Source organism: Lygodium microphyllum, chromosome 4, assembly GCF_053477565.2.
Source record: "Lygodium microphyllum isolate KBCC chromosome 4, Lygodium_microphyllum_v1.1.10, whole genome shotgun sequence".
NCBI classification, from domain to species: domain Eukaryota; kingdom Viridiplantae; phylum Streptophyta; class Polypodiopsida; order Schizaeales; family Lygodiaceae; genus Lygodium; species Lygodium microphyllum.
Window position 1 is genome coordinate 49332366 of NC_141138.1, and position 20415 is coordinate 49352780.

Here is a 20415-nt window from a genome sequence, read left to right on the forward strand (position 1 = left end):
CTTTACAACTTGCCAATGTGACATGCGTGGGTTGTGCATATATTTACTCAAGGTTGAAATTACAAATGGAATATTTGACCTTGTGTTGCATAAATAAATGAGGCAGCCAAGGAGCATTTGTATGGATGTCAAACATATCATTGCTATCATGCAAAGACAACTTAAGTCCAGTCTCCGTCGGTGTGCTTACTGGCTTGCAATCTTGGAAGCCAAATCTCTCAAGGAGTTTACCAATATATTTGGACTGTGACAATCCAATGCCTCTAGCATCATGAATAAACTGAATCCCCAAACAGTAATGCAAAGGCCCCAAATCGGACATATCAAAAGTTTGCTGCAAATTTTTCTTAAATGCTGAAATTTGATCAACATGTGTCCCTTTGAGTAGAAGATGGTCCATATAAATACAGATGACCAGCAAAGATTCCCACTGTGCATATGTAAAGAGTAGACTCTGATGGGCTGTTTATGAACCCTTGGTTGAGCAGCATCAAGCTCATGGAGCTTGTTTCAAACCATACAAGGCCTTTTTCAGCTTGCATACCAAGTGTTTGGATCCTTTAATTGCAAAACCAATGGGCTGCTGTACATACACTTCTTCTTGAAGTTCCGCATGTAAAAATGCAATTTTAATATCAAGCTAGTGGACAATTTAACGAATATGGGCAGCCAATGCAACCGTACACCTGATAATGGTCATATGGGATGTAGGAGCAAATGTCTTTCCATAATCAATGCCTTTCTTTTGTGCATAGCCTTTTGCCACAAGCTTGGCTTTGTACTTATCAATGTATTCATGTGCTTTTTGTTTCAGCTTAGAAACCCATTTAGTACCAATGGCTTTCTTCCCTATAGGCAATGTAACTAATCCCATGTTTGATTCTTCATGATATAATCATATTCAGCTTGCGTTGCTGCCATCCAATGCACGCTCTGTTGTGCATCCTCAAAAGAATTAGGCTCATCATCATCATGTGTGTTTGCTGCCATAACAAACTCCATAGCATTAGCATAATTATGAAAATGTGTTTGTCTTCGAGTACAACCAACAAGAGAGTATTCGAATGGCTATCTTGCATAGTCTGCAAATACCATCTAGGTATGTGCCTAGCTTCTTGATTATGTACATGCTCTAGTTGAACCAACTGTTCAATATCTTGTTGAATATTCTGATTAATCATAGGCTGAATATTTGCATTATTTAATGAAGCACCTGGTTGAACATTTTGCTCATTTAGTGGAGCTCCAACTATATCATCAAAAGAAATGGGCAGCAGCCACTCAAACACATCTTTTGCAGTTTGATGTGTGTCATAAAAAACAAGAGATAATTTTGATTTTTCATAAAAAATCACATCTCTATTAATAAAAAATTTATTGGAACATGATCATACAATTTGTAGCCTTTGCTTTCACTACCCTACCCTACAGATATACATTTGACAGCCTTATTATCCAACTTTTTTCTCAATGCTTTGGGAATATGAGCATATGCAAGACACCCAAAGGTACGAAAGTGACCAATTGAAGGTTTACGGCTCTTCCAAGCCTCAAAAGACATAATATTTTTCAATGTTCTAGTAGGGCACCTATTTGAAACGTGACAAGTACATGTACCTACTTCCATTTAAAAAACATGTTGCAGTTTCTTAGCTTTAAGCATACATCTGGCTATCTCCATGAGTGATCGATTCTTCCTTTCTGCAATCCCATTCTGCTGTGGAGTATATGCAGTAGTAAACCGATGTGCAATACCTTTTTGCTTTAGAAAGGAATTCAGCAATGAAGACATATATTCTCCCCCTCAGTCCGAATGTAGAGGCTTAATCTTACAGCCACATTGATTTTCCACAAGTGCAGTAAAAGCCAAAAATGCATCATACACTCCTGACTTTTTAGTCAATGAAAAAACCCAACAAAAATGTGTAAAGTCATCAATGAAGGTAACGAAGTAAAAACATCCACCCAATGACTTTGTATGCATGAGTTCACATATATCTGAATGCATAATCTACAACTTGACCTTAGCTTTGAAAGCAACATCATGAGGAAAAGAGAACAGATGCATTTTTTTCAAATTGTTGTTGAGCTAAAACACGCTTTTCAGCTGATTAGCATTCTTAAACAGCCCCAAAACCCACTTAATTAATGAAAAACCGGAAAAAGGGGAGTGTTCCGAGAGAGTTTCAGTGGTATCCAAAAAACCCTAAATTTTGGGGCATCCTTCAACATTTATAAATAGACAGGCTGCCCCCATTCAGGCTCATCCCTCTCGTGTAGGTTTCTCACTAGTTTTAGTCAATTTCAGACTAAATACACATTATATGTGCCAATGTCTACCAAAAATACAAAAACCCCAAATTTTTTGACCCAAATATCTGCAAATTTCTTCAATTCATGCATTGAAGCACTTGTGAAGCAAAAATCTACCTATTCCTACAAAAGCCCTTTGCTTCGCTCTGAAATTCTAATTAAAATAACAAAATATACCTGTAGTATCTGCAGAGATCTGAAAGTATGCTGATGTGGTAACTCAAGAGCAAGCAGAAGTAGTTCTGATCTGTGTGGCTGTTGACGTGGCTGGCTGGAACAAATCTGGAGCAGTTTTGGACTGTGTAGGTGCTGATGTGGCAGTTTTGGACTGTGCTTGCAAAAGTAGGGTTTTGTGGAGTGTGCCTATAAAATTAGGGTTTTTTGGACTAACCGTGTAAAATTGGGGTTTTTTGGACTGTGCTTGTGAATTAGGGTCTCTAACTGTTTTGAACAGCGACAACAGGTTGCAAAGGTCAAGGATAACAGAGTAGGTGTGTGAGAAACACAGGTCGCCTTAGGCAAGAGAAGCACATGGGCGGAGCTGAGAGTGAAGAGAGCAGAGAGACAATTGGTTGAACAGCTCTGATACCAAATGGAAGATCGAAGTACGGCAATCGGGTAGAAAGAAGTGAACACGACTGATAGAGAGAGGGAGTGGTCATAGCATGAGAGTTTGCATAATAGAATGTGAAGTACAAAGTACAACCCTTAGAATTTTGGGTTATGAAAGTGACTAAAAGTGTGTTCACACACAAATGTGTGTATTGTGCAGTAAGTGACCAAAATGTGCAAGGTAGATACAGAGATGAAAATAAAAGTGACTGGGGGAAAAAGCCTTTCTTATGGAGAGTAAAAAGTGCCCTAGTGTCCTCCAAGCGGATCATTGACACTCTTGTGTGAGTGTAGGTATGAGTAAAACCCAACAAATCTTTGTTCAAATCATTGAGAGTGTCTCTATAGTGAAGAAATCTTAGAGGTTTGTAGCATGGCTACACCTGGTAGTCCGAATGTACCAAGCAATAATACTAGAAGTTAGCTCCAATCTTGATAATGTCCTTGAGTCGATTGTCTTGTGAATATTCTAGAGTGGAGGTTCTAGTCAGATGGTGGCCAATGGTGAGAAAGTAGTGGCTCCCTTGAAAATCCTCATGTTTGCATGTTGGGCTATGGCCCCCCAAGTCCCAACCATAATCTCTGCATTTCATTGTTGACCTTGATAGTTATTGCATGCACGTCATCATTTATGTCAAACTAACCTTTGTGTACACAATCCCAATTTGGGGGAGTACGTTGCACTTTGCTTTTGTAGCTTTGATTGTGCCATATTCTTGGCTTAAGTAGTAGGAAATGTTCCATATGTTTAAAATGACATACCCCTCATGAAGTTAAATGGCTTCAAAAGCTCATATGTATTTGGTCTTCCAAAATTTGAAGCTAGGATATATGTAATGGTTGTAAAGGAGGTGTCAACTAGTGGACAATAATATAATTGCTTTGGCCTATATTAAAACTACAAATCAATTGGTTGGCAACTTACACAAAGGCATCCTCTTATCATTATCTCAAAAAGCTAAGTGATGAGCCTTTGAGTAGACTACGTGAGTGACAACAATGGGAATTCCTTTGAAGGGCTTGCAATCATCTATACTCAAGGCTAACACCAAACAAAACAATCTCGTTTAGGAGTTGTTGAAGAGCTGATGTCTTGATTTCTTGAATTACCTTAGCTAGCTAGGTATGCCACCTTCCCGAATTCCTGTTGGACAACGTTGCTCTGCCATTGTCGATCTGTGCATAGTGCCACCTTGATCAGCCCCTTTACTTTCATGCTCATTCAGGGTCTTCATCTTGCCTTATCTCGTCGTCAACCCAGTCTTGTTACCTTCCTATCCTACCTTGCTCCTTAAACGAGTCCGCCATCCTATTCTCTAGTTTGTTGCAACATCACTTGTGAAACCTAGCTCCTGTAGTTACTAGCCATTGATGGCACCACCAAGACTTTTGTTGCCATGCTTGTCTATGTGCTTCATTCCATCCAAGCTAGTGTAACCCTCTTTTTGTTCTTGCCCATGGCAGATTCTTCATCAGTCTCTGCTTCTATCGTCACCTCCTTCTTCTTTTTTTTTCCAAGCTACCTCCCTCTTCTCTTCCTTCATTCTCCTTCCTTATTAGGAATTGGAACTAGTATAGTAGTGTGCCAATGTACACATGCTTAGGATACTTAAAGCAACATATGTAGGAGTCAGTGGACTCACAAGATTGCAGCTGGTCCGCCACCATTATGAGGGGACACTAGTATGGTCCCTGCGTACCCTTGCGTGATGCCTTGGACCCAATTTGATTTCCTCTGGATACAAAGCTAAAGGCATCATTCATCATACCATGTAACCCAACCTTGGCCGAGGGCACGGAAAAGGAAAAAGAAAAAACTTAACCCCCAAGAATCCATATCCTTAAGAACTCCATCTAGGTACCCCTTGCTAGCACCCCAACTAAGGTTGCATGAGTGGTACATTTGGAAAAGGGGTGCTTCAGGGTTGAGCTTAGCTCAATTGAGTAGATGGAGGCGGCACTCACCAACAACAGCTTGACATTCGATTCTTAGTAGGATACTTTAATAGATGGGTTGAAGGTCGGAATCCACCTACACTTGGGGATGGCGTTGCAATCACTATCTCGTATGCATGTCTTGATGAGTACTTTATAGCCTACATGATAGAGATTGACAGTGTGTTCAGCGACATCATATAGAGATAAGAGCTTTGTAGACACGGTCTTGGAGGGCCCCTATTGTGACCCGTTAGTCAAGGTTATTGTCCCTTCCCAATAAAATCTCTACGTTCAGAATCCCTACCGGATATCTCCGTACACACTTCCTTGGACTGTCAAGATTCCATCCATTCATGGAGGATTCCTAGTTCTCATACTTGGGCCTCGTTGGGTAGTTTCACTTGCAAGATGATGGGTGATTTTGCAGCATATTCCCCCAGGATAGATCAATGACAGACTTCCTTTTGATACAAGGGAGGTGGTAGGCCTTAGCCTTTGAGCAAGGTAGAGCATTAGAGATGGTGCATTGCTAGCTAGGGGAGGCAGTGGGGTGGCAATGAGAGGGATAGCATACTTTTAATTGACAGAGACAATTGTAGAAGGCCCTGGAGTAGTAGAGGCAGGTTGATGGATGATGGAGAAGAAAGAAAGAAAGAAAGCAAATGTTGCATCTGAAAGTCAAGGAATTTTCCTAAGTCCAAAAATAGCTATCATCTAATGCTATGACTAACTAAATGGAGAATAAACAATACATAGTTGATGAATACAAAATAATGTCTAGACTAAATACCATGTGGAGCTACTCTTGGGGCACTCTCATCCCAAGTTATTTCTCATGGATCTATCTAGCATAGAGAGGTTGAAGTGGTGAGTTATGGTTCCCCGATGACAATGTAGTATCCTTTGTATTGCAGATGATGCCTCTTGTAGGGGTGTGAACCTATTGGGCATGGATGATGGCATAGAAATAGGGAATAGCCATTCGGGCCTATTGGAATGGCCTAACATGTTCCAAACCCTCCCAAGAGGTGAAAGAGCTGAGGAACGATCCTTGCTGTTCCCAATGCTATTCCTACCTATTCCTTGCCATTCCCTGTACCGTTCCTTGTTTGGAACAGCTCTTCCAAGCCCACAGGCCAAAAATTGATGTTTTCTCCCATTGTTTTCTTCTTGCTTATGTCACAGTCATGCTGCCACCTATCCATCCATCTCCATCGCCTAATGTGCATCTCACATACACATAGACACACACACAAAGAAGTGTTAAGACAAGTCACAAGCTAATCATGAGTCCATGCAAGGGTCACACTCAATATATAATCAACTCTTGCAAATCACAATCAAATTTCAGCCTTGTTCTCAATTCCAAGTTAATTACACATTTATATCATCTAATTTCAAGGGAAACTAGGGCATTTGGGTCAATTTAGGGAAGTTGAGAGCTATTGGGGTAATTGAGTCAATTTTTGGGTATTTGAGGCAATTTGGAGTAATGAGGGTTATTAGGTCAACATGAAGGGCATTGCGGGGAATTTGGGAATTTGTGGCATTTTTGGGGCATTGAAACTCAAGAGCAACTTGGGACAGCAGTCAGCGCAATTTTGGGATATTTAGGGCAATTTGGGCAATTTGTAGCATTGGGGGGCTATCGAGGCAATTCGGGACAATTTGGAGCAATTTGGGATAATTTAGGTTATATTTGGGGCATTGGGGCACTTAAGACGTGCACCGTTCTCCCTATTCCTGTTTCTTGACCTTGGGTGTTCCCCCCATTCCAAGGGGTTATATTCCTGCTCTCGTTCCCCATTCTAGGTAACTATGGACGACGGGCTCTGCATCTCTCGGTGTTTGTGGCTAGGGTGACTCCCCAGGGTGGGGCCATCAGTCACTCCAATGGGGGCTCTATTGTAGAGGGAGTGTTTGATGCTCTGTAGAACTCTGAGTGTACATTGGTGTGCGTCTTCACGTGCTTGCTCCCGAGTCTGTAAGAGGTGCTTTCTATGTCGGTGTAGCTCTAGTAAGAAGAGCCTGAGAAATCTCTGATTTGGGAAATCCATCACCTTGGATAATTGGCTGAATCCCTCTCTAAATAGGCATGGAAGCATCCCTTGATCTTGTAATACAATAGGCATCTTAGATGGCCAGGCTATAAACCTTCATGGGCCTCTAAGAATGGTCATCATACCCAATGAAAGGCTTGGGCATTTGGATGAGGCCAAAGTTGGTTCAAGTTATCCCAAGTGGAAATGCCCTAGAAACCCTGGTTTCTAATACCTTTCAGTTCTTGGATGGCCATGAAGCCAAAAGAAACAATGCACCCATTCAATTCTCCATGTTTGCACTCCAGTATTTCCAAGGGTGAAATATCCCCTTCTTAACTACCACCACAGTCAAAGAAGCAGGTTGGGGTGGGTTGGCTGCTACAGCCCTGGGGTGGCCAGCCAATAGTGACCCTAACTAACAGTGGTCAGCAACATAAGTGAATGGGACAATCTGATGTTTAAAGCCTTTTATTATGTTGTTTGTTTTTCTGCAAAGAGAATATTCTGCTCTCATTGTGTCATGTACAATCCTTTTGCTTTTTTCTGTATTTCTAGTAAATAACTTGTGACAAGTTTGCATGCACAAAAGCTATCAAAATTGATCTGCCTTTTTGTCTTAAATCAGGGATTTGAGACCATTCCTTCTTATCCTGATATCTGCTTCATGGTTGATGATTATGAGGATACATTTGAAGCAGTGGTAAGTGGGATTCTGCATTCCCTCTGCCCAATGATTTCATTTTTAATGATCTGATGTAGGAGTGTGATGTGGCAAACTAAATCATTAATGGAGTGAACATCTTTGATTGTGTAATGCCCATGCTGCACTAGCTATTTTATGATACCCAATGGGCAGAGTGTTTACTAACATGATTACAATCATAGATGCTTTCTTAAGCTGTTGGACTCACGTGTTCCACAGTTTTCCTTAGCATTTTGATTAAGCAATTTATGAGTTTTTTAGACACATACAATCATAATAAATCACTTTGATACTTGGGTGAAAATTCGGCAATAGTTTTGATCATATTCAATGTAGAGGCTAGGCTTTGCAATTTACTCACTTGTAGTCTGCCTGATGTTTCTACTCTTGGAAGTAAAATGAGTATTCTGAATAATACACCTGTTAACAGATTCTTTCAGAGCCAGATCATTGCTACTGTGTACAACTGAATGCCCATGGTGGAGCTTCTTTACCAAAAGAAGAACTAGAAGTACGAGGATCTGCACGTACTAATCCTGAAACTGTACTTTTTGAAGATGGTCGAAACACCACGTCAAAGGTGTGTCAGAAAGCAAGTTTCTGTTTGAATATTCTGTGGTCCTTGGAGCTTGTATTTTATCCAATACATTTAACAAACTGTTTTGGCACAATCAGAGAGGCATGTTTCAGGTTCGATGATAGTTTTATTCATACTGTCTAGCTACTGAGCCAAAAATGGAAAAACGAGGAGAGGATTCAATTCCCACCAGCAATCTTGCAATGATACACTGTAATACCTGCTGTTGGGAAGCCACCAATAAAAGGAGTATCAAAACAGCTTTCTTTTAGTGTTTGTAATAGCCATCTAGGGACTCTTTTGGCATATGTGTAGCAGCCCTTGCTTGCACAACTGCCTCATCTGCTGCCCTAGGAGAAACTCGGATCAGTTGTGGTGGCAGATTTGGTGTAGGTTCAACATACTGTAATTGTTGATTTTCTGCATATTAATCAGCTTCTGAGCCAATAGCATATGGAAGAAGACCTTGAAATATATCCAAAGAGTTGGATGTATTTGGGGTGTTTCAATAATGGGACACAAACACTCTCTAGGAACGCATTGCTTTTTAATGATAAGGTTTAATTCATTAATTAATCATGTTTTGGGGGTGTTTTAATGAAGCTAATGCTTTGAGGATGTTGTTGGTCATGCTCATTGGGATGCAACAGTGAATGCAGAGATGGTTACATTAGAAGCCAATAAAACTTAGGATCTAGTACCATTGCCTAAGGGCAAGAAAGCTATTAGCTATAAGCGAGTCTACAAAATTAAGCATAATGTAGATAATTCTATTAATAGATATAAGGCTAGACTCATTGCAAAAAGCTATGCTCAAACATATGGCATAGAGTATGAATAGACATTTAGTTGAATTGTTAGAATGGCAACTATTAGATGTGTGATTCCTTTGGGAACACCCAAAGGTTGGAGTTTGCAGCAAATGGATATCAAGAATGCATTCTTGCATGATGAATTGCAAAAGGAGGTGTATATGGAGCAGTCGATCCGTGGGCTATGAGGATTTGGAGCATCCTACATATGTGATGGGGTCAACTTTAGGCTATCTTTAGTTGCTGTACAAGAGTTTATAGCCAAAAAATTTGATGTAGAATAAAGAAAAATGAGTCCTCTCTATAGGAAAAAGGGGAGAGCTAGTGCAAAAAAGGAACATGGAATAGCACAAGACAAGTGTCCATCCACATGTTATGAGATGTGACAAGTGGAAGGACACTTGGAAGCTTTCTCTATGGCATTCCCTTTTGGACTGAGTATTTTCAAGAGTAGAAACAATCAAATTTAGTAAGCGTTGCTAGAATACAAAACTTACCATTTTTAGAGTGTCATCCGTGTTTTTTAGGACTAGCATTTTTAGACCAATCTAAGGCTCTGAGAATTTACGGATCCCCTAAGACTTAGGGGTTCCCCAATATGGATATCATGTGAAAGCTCATTATGAGTACATGACAAAGATAGTGCTGAAATCTTTATACGAGTTTTCCATGCAAAGATGCGCATTTTAAGCGTTCAGTCTACATATGCACAAAATACAAACAGTTCATGATTATGACATCTTGCTAATTGTAACTATTTGTTCTAGCGTATCTAACCCATGTTTCAAGTCACTAATCCTTTTTGTGTGCGAGCTTGACACTAATATGCTTGAGTTCCAGTCATAGGTACCCAATCGGGTTATATAGGTGGAAGTGGATAATATCATTTCTTTAACCCACTACATGGGTCCCTGGTGACCACATATTAGTCGCTAGGTCTAATGCACTTTTCTTTATATCTAGTAAGTACAAAGAAAGTAAATTTAATAAAAAACTAAATATGCTACGTAATAGAAAGGATACAATTTTTTTCAAATGTTATTTTATGACATGTTTGTAGGGAGAGTGGTTTGCTATTTTAGAACTTTCCTAGGGTGGCAATTTATTATGTGGTCTATATATGAAAAGGGTCCTTGGGGCGGGGGGTGGGGTGCCCAAATATTTGAGAGGCACAAACATCTTGTAAGCCTGGGTAGTTTGTTGTCAAGAGGAGACCTGCTTTTTTGATCATTAGCAGATAGGAATCCTTACTAGTCTGGATGCCAACCTTGCAAGGGAGGAGGTTGTCATGACAGAATATTTGGATTGCTTGTGATATGCAGTAGGGCATCAAGATGTCTGAGGATCATCCATATCCCCAAAAGCACACGGTATCCCACACTCAGAGCATATGAGGAGGGAAGAGGCCTCTCTTGCCATGTGGGATATAGGCACTTTCATTCCATGACTCTGCATATAGTTTGGCTGACTGTGTTAGGATTATCTCTTACAGCTATTGTACGAAGATATTTCCTGTAGAGCAGCCGGCCTCACTTTACTATTTGGGATCCTTGTACTGTACAGTGTATTCTAACATAAAGATGTTTCCCATTGAGGTGTTTTTGCTAGAATCCTAAATCATTTCGTTTTTGAACCATTTTTCTTTTTGCTTATGCTCAATCCTCAAGTTGCTGTGCCATGTGACAGCAGCCAGAACTTTTGGAAGCATTGTCGTTTGGTTAAGTATGTTGATGAAGGATTTGGCTCAATTTCATATGAAAGCTCAATATACACACAAGCTTTAAAAACAATGCACAAGCTTTGACAGATTCTTAGTGAAAGATACGGTTACCACTAAGGCTGTTTTTCATCGTAGTAGTTTCGTGTTTACTTGAGGATTGCAAGTTTCTTGGTAAGATTTTCTTGTTAGTGTCTTACTTAACAGACTCGTTGGGATTGCCTTGCATTAGTTATGTAGTATAGCACGTGCAGATTTGTGGTTATTCTACCTGCGTAATTACACTTGAATGGAGTTTCTTGTTTGGTTGTCTTATTTTCTTCTAGAAACATCATTGTTGACACTACCCCAGCAAAACTTTTTAATACTCTGGTTCTGTTTTACAGCTAATTTTATTCTCAGGGTTTGTGAGCTATGATATGGTTCGATCAGCTTTTGAAGGTAAGGGTCATATCATGCAAGTCTATTATGGCATGTTCTCCTTTGGCTTCGTATGCCAATTACAACTTGTAATTTTCTATATGCAATTTGTTAAAGACCTGAACAGGCACAAATAAAAACTCTTGAATCATAGCATCACGACAATGCCAACATGAGCACCATTTGGAGCCCATATGGCAAGGGTCATGTCTATCATAACATCTTGTGTTTTATGACAAGCTCCATACTCATGTTTGATGATCTATGTTTGAAATTGCCTTATTACTTTCAGTTTTGACTTACATGCAAGCCTTATTACTTTCAGTTTTGACTTACATGCAAAAAGGTATTTATTGAAGGTTTGTGAAGTCTATGTTAGCTAAAGAGAGCAGATGGTTTGGGGCAAATAGGCTGCATCCCACATGTGATGCTGCTCAGTTTTGAGAATTCCTTCTTTGAAACAAAGCAAAGCTTCCTTGGCAATGGGAGGGTCTATCAATTCCTTTTCCACAATTGCCTGAAGAATCCAAAACTTAAGCTGAATCTCAATGGTGATTCATAGAGCTAATTTACCCTGCTAAATTAACTGTGTTCACCTAAGGCGTAAAACTCTCCAAGAAAGCTGACTGTTGTGATTTGATTAAGAGTTTGAAATGTATGTCCAGGGAAAATACATTATCTCTATTCTAAGCCTATTGAAGCAGACTCAATAGAGAACAATCACTCACACACCCACAAATGGAAAAACACACGAGAATGGAAGGAAATGTTTCACATCGTACAATTTGTAGGTGCAGCCACAACTCTATCTGATACTGGGCTGAGACATGGGCTCCTAAAATGGAGTTGGAGAAAGACTTTGGGCACCCATCTTGTCAGAGGCTGATTGGTAGAGGCCCAGTACAAGGCAACATGCTTTGCTACTTGTGAATCAATTTTGCTAGCAATATTTTGAGAGAGATGGGAGTCCTAGTTAGAGAGGTAACAATGATGAACTGTAACAACCAGAGTGAGATTTTGATTGCAAATAATCATGTGTTTCACCTATACAAAGCATGTAGATATAAATAAAGAATGACAAAGATGTGGGGAGAAAAAGATGCGGATAGAGATTATCCACACACTTCATTGGAGATTGGAGAGGCTTCAAGGTGATTTTGAGCATATGAGGAGGATTCATGAGAGATGCTTTTTTTGCACATGGGACTTTAGCACCTGCTGTGAAGATATGCTAGGTTTTGCATTGAGGAAACACACCAAAGGAAAAAACGGCTGGCGCCAGTCACGTCGCGTCAGTCTCCGCCTACTCCATCCCCTCCGCCCACCCTGCCTATCTCCGCCTACTCCATCCCCTCCGCCTGCCCCGACAGTTTAGCCCCCCTCCCCCCCCTAAACCGCCAAAAAATAGCAACCTTCCCTCCCCTTGCCATTGTTCCCCCCACCCTCCAGTTGCTTTCTCTTCTGCAGCAACTTTCCCCCTTAGGTAGCACCGTGACATGATTGGTAGTTTTCTCAGAAGGGTTGTACAATGGAAACCTCTGGTCAGACATCGGCACACTCAGCGAGTGCCCCCCAGTCAAACACCTTGCGTGTCGTCCTCTTTGAGGAGCATCTTTTAGCCGTCCGAGCTAAGGAGCTAGAGCTAAACGAAACAATGATTTATGGTTAGGTAGTAGGACATTTCCTAGCCAAGGCCCAGCCTTGGGATTGGCTTCACTCCACGTTGCGCATTGGCAGATCGCAGATTGTGGAGACGGTCCTAGTGGGCCAAGTATAGAAATAGGGAACGGCCATTTCGGCTTGAAGGAACGGGCCTAACGCGTTCCAAACCCTCCAAGGAGGTGAAATAGCCACGGAACATTCCCTGCCGTTCCCAAGGCCATTCCCTACCGTTCCCTGCCGCTCCCCCTACGGTTCCCTATTTGGAACGGCCGTTCCCGGCTTGTTGATCGAAAATTTATGTTTTTTCCAGTTTTTTCTTTTTGCTTGGGCCACACTGCTTCTACTACATATTCACCCATCTCCATTGCCTAATGTGCTCACACTAATCTCTCTCTCTCTCTCTCTTTCTCTCTCTCTCTCTGTGGTTGAAGATTGAAAGTGTCAAGACAACCCACAAGCTAATTAGGAGTCCATGCAAAGTTCAAATTTGATGCATTATCAACTCTTGCAAATCATAATCAAATTTCAGTCTATCCTCAATTCCAAGGTATTCATCCATTTATATTGTCTAATTTCAAGGAAAATCGGGATAATTGGGGCAATTCAAGGCAATTTGGAGCTATGGGGGTAATCGAGTCAATTTTGGGACATTTGGGTCAATTTTAAGCATTGAGGGGTATTGGGGCAATTAGAGGAACATTCTTTGGGGCAATTTGGTTCATGCAGGGCATATTTTGGGGCACTTAAGACATGTGCCGTTCCCCCTGTTCTCGTTCCCCTCGTTCTAGGGGGTTTCGTTTCCATTTTGATTTCCCGTTCTAGGTAACTATGGGGCCAAGGGATCTTCATGGTCAAGCTCAGTTCGGCAGACACAGCTCGCGAGTTACTTACTAGTTCACCATATGCGTCCACGAAAGGGGTCATATACATGGTCCCTTGGTACAGTGGCTTTACTGTGGAGGCATTTGCACTGCACAATAGGTTTCTTCGGCATCCGATCACCCTTCTTTTCCCCGGCCTGGTGATAGAGTATCACCAGTTAGTAGAAGACTTTGAACGGCTATTCGGTATTGTCCATCCTGCGTCTTTCGCGGATGCAGTGATAGCAGCAAGAGTCCCAAAGGTACGGGTAGCAGTGAAAGAGATTAAGAATATCCCACAGCTCCTAGAGATTGAGGTGGGTGGGCACTCCTTTAGGCAGCAAGTCATTGTGACGGGGCAGCCAGGGCAGTGCCTACGCTGCAATGACTTTGGGCATTAGATAGCAGTTTGTATGCGCTTCGGAGCTAAGGTGGCTCCGTCGACTGGCCCGCAGGTGGACGCTAACGGCTTCACATGGGTCCAGAAACGACAGAGAGGGAGACGGTAGGGGGGGCGCAGCTAGCCTCCCAGACCGAGCCTCAACAGCAGGGAGTAGGTGTGCGAGCGACGCCCCCTCGGCAGAGCATCCCATAGCCCCCCCTGCCCGCCCCACCTAGCAGGACCGCAGCCCCTCACATCCACCACCCACGCAACAAACTACCTCACCCATAGTTGCATTTGTACTACGTACAGACTAGTTCATTCCGTATGGTTCGTACCGTACCGTATGGTATGGATCCACACCATTTCGTACAAAAAAACAGGCTATTTTTGGCGTATGAATCGGACCATATAGGATAAGGTCCGTACCATGCTGTCACATGTTGCTTTACCTCATGGTTTTTGGGAAGAGGCTGTTATGACGGCCGTACACTTGATTAATCGGTCACCAAACAGTTCTTTGGGCCTTTATTCCAACATGCCATGATAGCCACTCGTCCTGACATAGCATTTGGAGTAGTAGTTGTGGCATGCTATATGGCTATAGCTGGCCGATGGCATTGGGATATCGTCAAGGGTATCATGAGGTATCTGAAAGGGCACAACCGCTATGTGCATCTGTTATGGTGGCCATGATATATGAGTTGTGGGATACACTGACTCTGATTATGCAAGACATCCAAAGAGTAGGAAGTCCACCTCTGGCTATGTCTTCACCTTTGCTGGAGGTCTTGTTTCTTGGATATCTAGGGTGCAAAAATGTATGGCTCTATCTACTACAGAGGCAGAGTATGTTGCAACCATTGAGGCTTGTAACGAGGTTCTTTGGTTATGCCATTTGGTGGTAGACCTTGGCATTACTAATGTGATTTCTACACTGCATTTGGATTCTATGAGTGCTATTTAGCTAGCCAAGAATCCTGGTCTTTTTTGCGAAGACGAAGCACATTGAGATACGTTTTCACTTTTTACAAGAAGTCGTTGAAGACAAGTCCATTGAGCTTGTCAAGATCTCAACTGATCAAAATCCTGTAGATGTGCTTCACTAAAGTCTTTTAGCAGAACGTTTTGCCTTTCTTAGGAAGTTGATGGGCATTGGATGAGATAATGTATTTTCTCATTCTGTTGTACTTATGTACATTTCTATTTTCTCATTTTTTTTTCTTGTTCTCTCCTTATAAGGGACACATTCGCCTTTAAGTGATAGGTGGTTGGGGGTAAAGGCGTGTATGCCTAGCTGCCGGAGTATTAGTTACATTGAGAATCTCCACATATCCACACACCTCTATAGTGTAGTGGTGGATGCTCATTACTTTCACTTCATTCTTTATACTTTTACCGATATTTGGGAGTAAAGGTGTCTATGCCAAGCTGCCCATGTATTAGTTACACTGATAGTACCCACATACACATATACCTATACATTGCACATGGCGGGCGCTCATCATTGTCACTTTATTATTTATTCTTTTAGTGATCTTTGAATAAAGGGAATGACGGTTACACATTATGACTGTTGGAGTTTTCACATCTTGTGTCTCTCTCTTTTGCTCCTTTCACCATAACTTTTGCTTCCACTCCATACTTTCACTTCAAGGCTCACTCACTTCAAATGTGTATATCACTAGTGCAGGGGGTCAGCTATATGGTGCTGTATGTTGATGATATATTACTCATTGGCTCAGATTCTGCGGCTTGTAGAAATTAAGACAGAGAGTTGCTCCACATTTGAGATGATAGACTTAGGATTGTGGTCTTATTTCTTGGGGATGGAGATTATTAGATTTGAGGACAATATCTTTGTATCACAGCAAAAGTACGCCCTTTAGCTGGTGTAACAGTATTGCACTGATTAAACATGGCCAATAGCCACGCCTTTAGATTCCACTATCCATTTGCCACGCCTTTAGATTCCACTATCCATTTGCACAAGGATACCTCAGTTTAGCCTTTTGATGTTTATACTTGTTGTGCTGCTGTTAGGAAATTACTCTGGTTGATTCATACTAGACTAGATCTTGCATTCTTAGTTAGATTGCTTAGTCAATATTTTAATGTACCGAGAATGTCTCATTCGATCTCTTGTCTTCATCTTTAAGATATTTAAGATATACCTATAATTATGGACTAGCTTATGGTCATGGTAAGAAGCATATTGATTTTGACTGGGTTGGAGATCCTGACACCTGGCATTTCCATGGATGCCATCTCTACACCTTGGGCAAAGTATCCATCTCTTGAGCTTGTCGTAAGTAGGAGACGGTGGCGGCTTCAGGGCCAAGGTAGAGTATCGGACTCTCTTCGATGATACTGAGAAACTTGCTGGCCGCACTACAGTTTGTTGCGAGTCACTTAGAGTTGTCTACTACGACAACTAGAGTGTCATTGTCCTTGAGGCAATCCTATCATCACCTCTTGGACACGGCACGTGGTGGTCCACTACCATTTAATCAAAGAGCAGGTTGAGCTAGGCACTATCCGCCTATAGTTTGTGCCATTTTGTGAAAATTTTGCAGATATTTTGACCAAGGTTGTCAACTGGTGGGTTCTATAATATCTTCTACTGTGGATTAGCTTGGTTATATCCTCCTCTATTTTTTACAATTAACGGGAAGTGGGTGCTTCCCTCTTACTTCTTCTTCCAGTTTGAGAGGAGACGGTTACCTTCTCTTGATAGTGATAGTGATGATATTTATAATTTTTCACTTTCAGATATTTATTTATTTTGTATTGTATATTATGGATATTTGTAACTTTATCCACACTATCATGATGACATGATTATAAAAGGATGCTTAGGCAAGTGAACAATTCGCCTACGAAGGCATTGTCTAGGTGACACCGTTGCATTGCATTTTGCATGAGTATGAATTCTTGTATTTTTCTTTTTATTATCCCATGCATTGGCATTTTGTTCATGTAAACATGGATTTGTACGCATTTATCCCTTTTCGATCAGCCTTGGAGCAGTCGACTTTGGATCCACCATATACTTGTGGCATTGCATATGGCAATTTTCGAAGGCAAATTTTCTTAAGCTTGCATTTTAGCTTTTGCTTATCTCGCTTGCTTACACGTATTGTCTTTCTCTCCACATATTCCCCATATGATTTACACACACATTCACACAAACACAGAGGAATTCCTAAGTATTTATCCTAGTAGTATATGGGATTGTTTTACTTGTTTTGTAAAGATAGTGGAGCTATCCATCCTTATTTTCTCGTACTTTGAGACATAGTGACTCAATAAGATGAAAATTAATTTAAACCAATCAGTTAATGCTAAATCTTTTGAAGAAATTAGAGGAAAAGTCCTAAAACAAAAAAGGAAAAAAAAAACACAAAGTCCACTGTTGATTCCATCCGTCTTTGTTGGACTTGGTAGGCCCATGGATAATTGACGTACACCCTTGATCCAATGCCCTAGGCTCTTTGGGGTGATCACTTGGACTCCCTTTTGTAAGATAACTATCGCCTCTGTAGTCTTGGTAGGTCACTAGGCAGTAGACTTGCACCGTTTGTCTGATGCCATGGCTACTTTGGGGTGGAACGCCTTGGGTTAACATAAAATGAATATGAAGGCATATTTCTCATGAGTCAGTTTGGGACGGAGAGGGGGGTGTTGAGCTAAAAATGCGTTAGCCTGACTTAAACAGTCCCAAAATATGCTTAATTAACGAAGAAAGCCTCTTATTTTAAAAAGAAACATGATCCTAGAGAGTTACTGTGTCCCACACGCAAAATCCTAATTTGGGTATCCCCAACTTTCTACAAATATGTATGTAGCACACCACACTCTCTCAATCTCGTTTTTGCACATTTCAAGAGTCATATCTTTGTTGCTCATACCTTGTTCGTGGAGGACATTGTGGTCCGAGCTTCCCCCAGCTATCTGCCACTATCTGGCGCTTGATTCTAGCCTTCACAACGTGTATGCAGGTGTAGCTTGGTACCTTGGAGCTGTCGCTTACAGCTTGTCTGCTGCGTTTCACGCTGACATCAATATCCGATGCTATCATCGGTAGTTTGGAGTTGTCACCTTGATCTTCTCTCTCCTTCATAGGCTGCATTTATAGTTTTTGTTAGAACAGTTGTTGCCCTGTTTTTCACTCTGCTTAGGTACCTGCGTTTTTAGTCTCTCTCTCTCTCTCTCTCTCTCTCTCTCTCTCTCTCTCTCTCTTTTTCGTAAAAGGTAATTGTATTAATTACGAAAAAGGTACAAGTTTACATGACTACAAGATACACGATGGCTCTACCCCATCGTGTGTACACACTGACTCTCTACAAGAACCACAGGACCAAAGGGTTACAAAGTCTGAGTGCCGGAGAAGATCTATCTACCAATACAAGAAACCTTTAAGCCGAGTAATATGCCGCTGAACATTATAGTTGGAATAAAAAAGAACAGCATTCTGAATGGTCTAGTTGTGCCAACAGCCCCAATATCGAAGAAAGTGAAACAAGATCTTCATATGTGGCTGTGTCGGTGTAGGATATTTGGGCCGCACAAAAACCCAATCAAACGGGCGTAGCGAGAAACCAACCACCGCTCGCCAAACGGTTGACAAGAATGACCAGATTTTCTTAGTGAGGGGCAAGAAATAAAACGATGACGGGCAGATTCCACACTGGTGGTGCAAAGAAACAGTTGCCGTTGGAGATTCGATGATTGGAAAGAGTTGAAGCAAGCGGAAGACCACCAATCATCACCCTCCAAAGAGACCTTATATTTGAAGGGTGTCTTGTTCAACCAACCTTCCATCACAGTTACCCTCCACCATGACCGGGATTTATGCAATCCCCATAGAGTATTAGCTTTAGTAACCAGTCATTGATGATCTTTAATTAGAAGATGATACATCTGGTTAGTTGAAGCCTTTTCCAAATTCAGTCGGCCTGCAAAGTCTCAATCCTGCCAGGGACAAGCCGAAGCAAGGGCAGGAAAGGGTTGTCTGCTCTGGAGCACCATCAAAAGCTGTTTCCATAAATGCCTGTATCCACGAGGGATCCTGAAAAGCCTCCTGGTTGTACGAAACGATATCAACACATTGCGACTAGCAAGGGTGGCATCCGCGACTGAAGTTAAACCCAAACATGCCATGCGGTTAAATTTTGGTCGAAGCTCATGTTTACCTTCCCACGAAAGTAACCGCGAGACTGCCAACAATTCCAATTGAAAAGAATTAGTAGCTAAGCGATCCTTCGCTGGATGCCACTGAGCCTTCCGGAGGACCAGTCTCCAAGAACATACCAAATGGGCAAGCAGAGGTGAAGAAGAAGTGGAGAATCACGAATCGGCATTAAGAACATGCCACCAAGAACCCCGGATTTGGGTATTACCATGTAGAAGGCCGTGATCCTCAAGTAAATAACAGGCTATAACAACCCATGGATGATAATCCGAGCACATGGCACGAAAAAGAGACCAGTGGAGTACCAGCAGATGAGTTTGAGCATCTAAAATAGCCCCTCCACCCATGCGTTTGGGGGTGCACGCATGCGACCAAGAAATCCAGGAAATGTGTGCATGCAAGGAATCTTTCTTCCATAACATAAAACGAATAGATTGAGTAAGAGCATTCAGTGTAGTAGCAGTCTAGGGCAGCAATGGCAAGAAATATGTGAGCATTGGCAACATAATTGTTTGGGCTACTTTGAGGCGAACATGGAAGGGCCATGCCTGAGACTTCCAATAGAGAAACTTAGCCGCCAGGTTCTGTGAAATCCACTGTAGTAGCTGCTTTGGGGGAACATCAACATCCAAAGGGTATCCAAGATGCCTGACAATGGAGGCACAACCCTTCCCTGCCAGTCCAATGACTGCAAATCCGACTGCGTGCAGCTGAGAATGGCTGATTTCAAAGCGTTGATGCAAAGACCGGAAGCCTGACCAAAGAGAGCCCAGACATCTAATGCTTTGCGAAAGTTATCCTTGTGCGTACGCAGAATCATAAAGGTGTCATCAACCAAGGATTGATTAATGAAGTGTTGTTCAGAGGGAAGCGACAATCCAGCCAATTGATTCCAAGGTGCCATGTGAGATAACATCGAAAGAACTGGATGAGTCGCAAGGGCAAAGAAGAGAGGACTCAAAGGGCACGCCTGTTTGACAGAGCGGGCAAGGACAAATGGCTTGGTAACGCCTCCATTCAGCATAACTCGCGAAGACACTGCAGCACTGATAGTGTCGATCAGACGAGACATCCGAGCACCAAAGCCCATAGTAGACATAAGTTCTGCAATAAAAGACCAGTCGAGGTAGTTGCATCTTTAAAACATTATGCGGATGTTTCGGCCCTTAATGAAACCATACTG

At 41.8% G+C, this 20415-nt stretch overlaps 1 protein-coding gene across 17 annotated transcripts in view; it reads left to right on the forward strand.

Moving 5' to 3' along the window:
* Positions 1-20415, forward strand: part of LOC148037014 (uncharacterized) — a 291479-nt gene that overhangs the window by 141641 nt on the left and 129423 nt on the right. For all 17 annotated transcript variants that reach the window (XR_015690559.1, XR_015690560.1, XR_015690557.1 and 14 more), the window contains 3 exons: positions 7531-7605; positions 8039-8188; positions 11101-11155. Coding sequence is in view for 5 of the 17 variants with exons in the window: in XM_087675949.1 (XP_087532075.1) it covers positions 7531-7605; positions 8039-8188; positions 11101-11155 (280 nt within the window). In the remaining 12 variants the exon portion in view is untranslated. The remainder of the gene's footprint in view (positions 1-7530; positions 7606-8038; positions 8189-11100; positions 11156-20415) is intronic.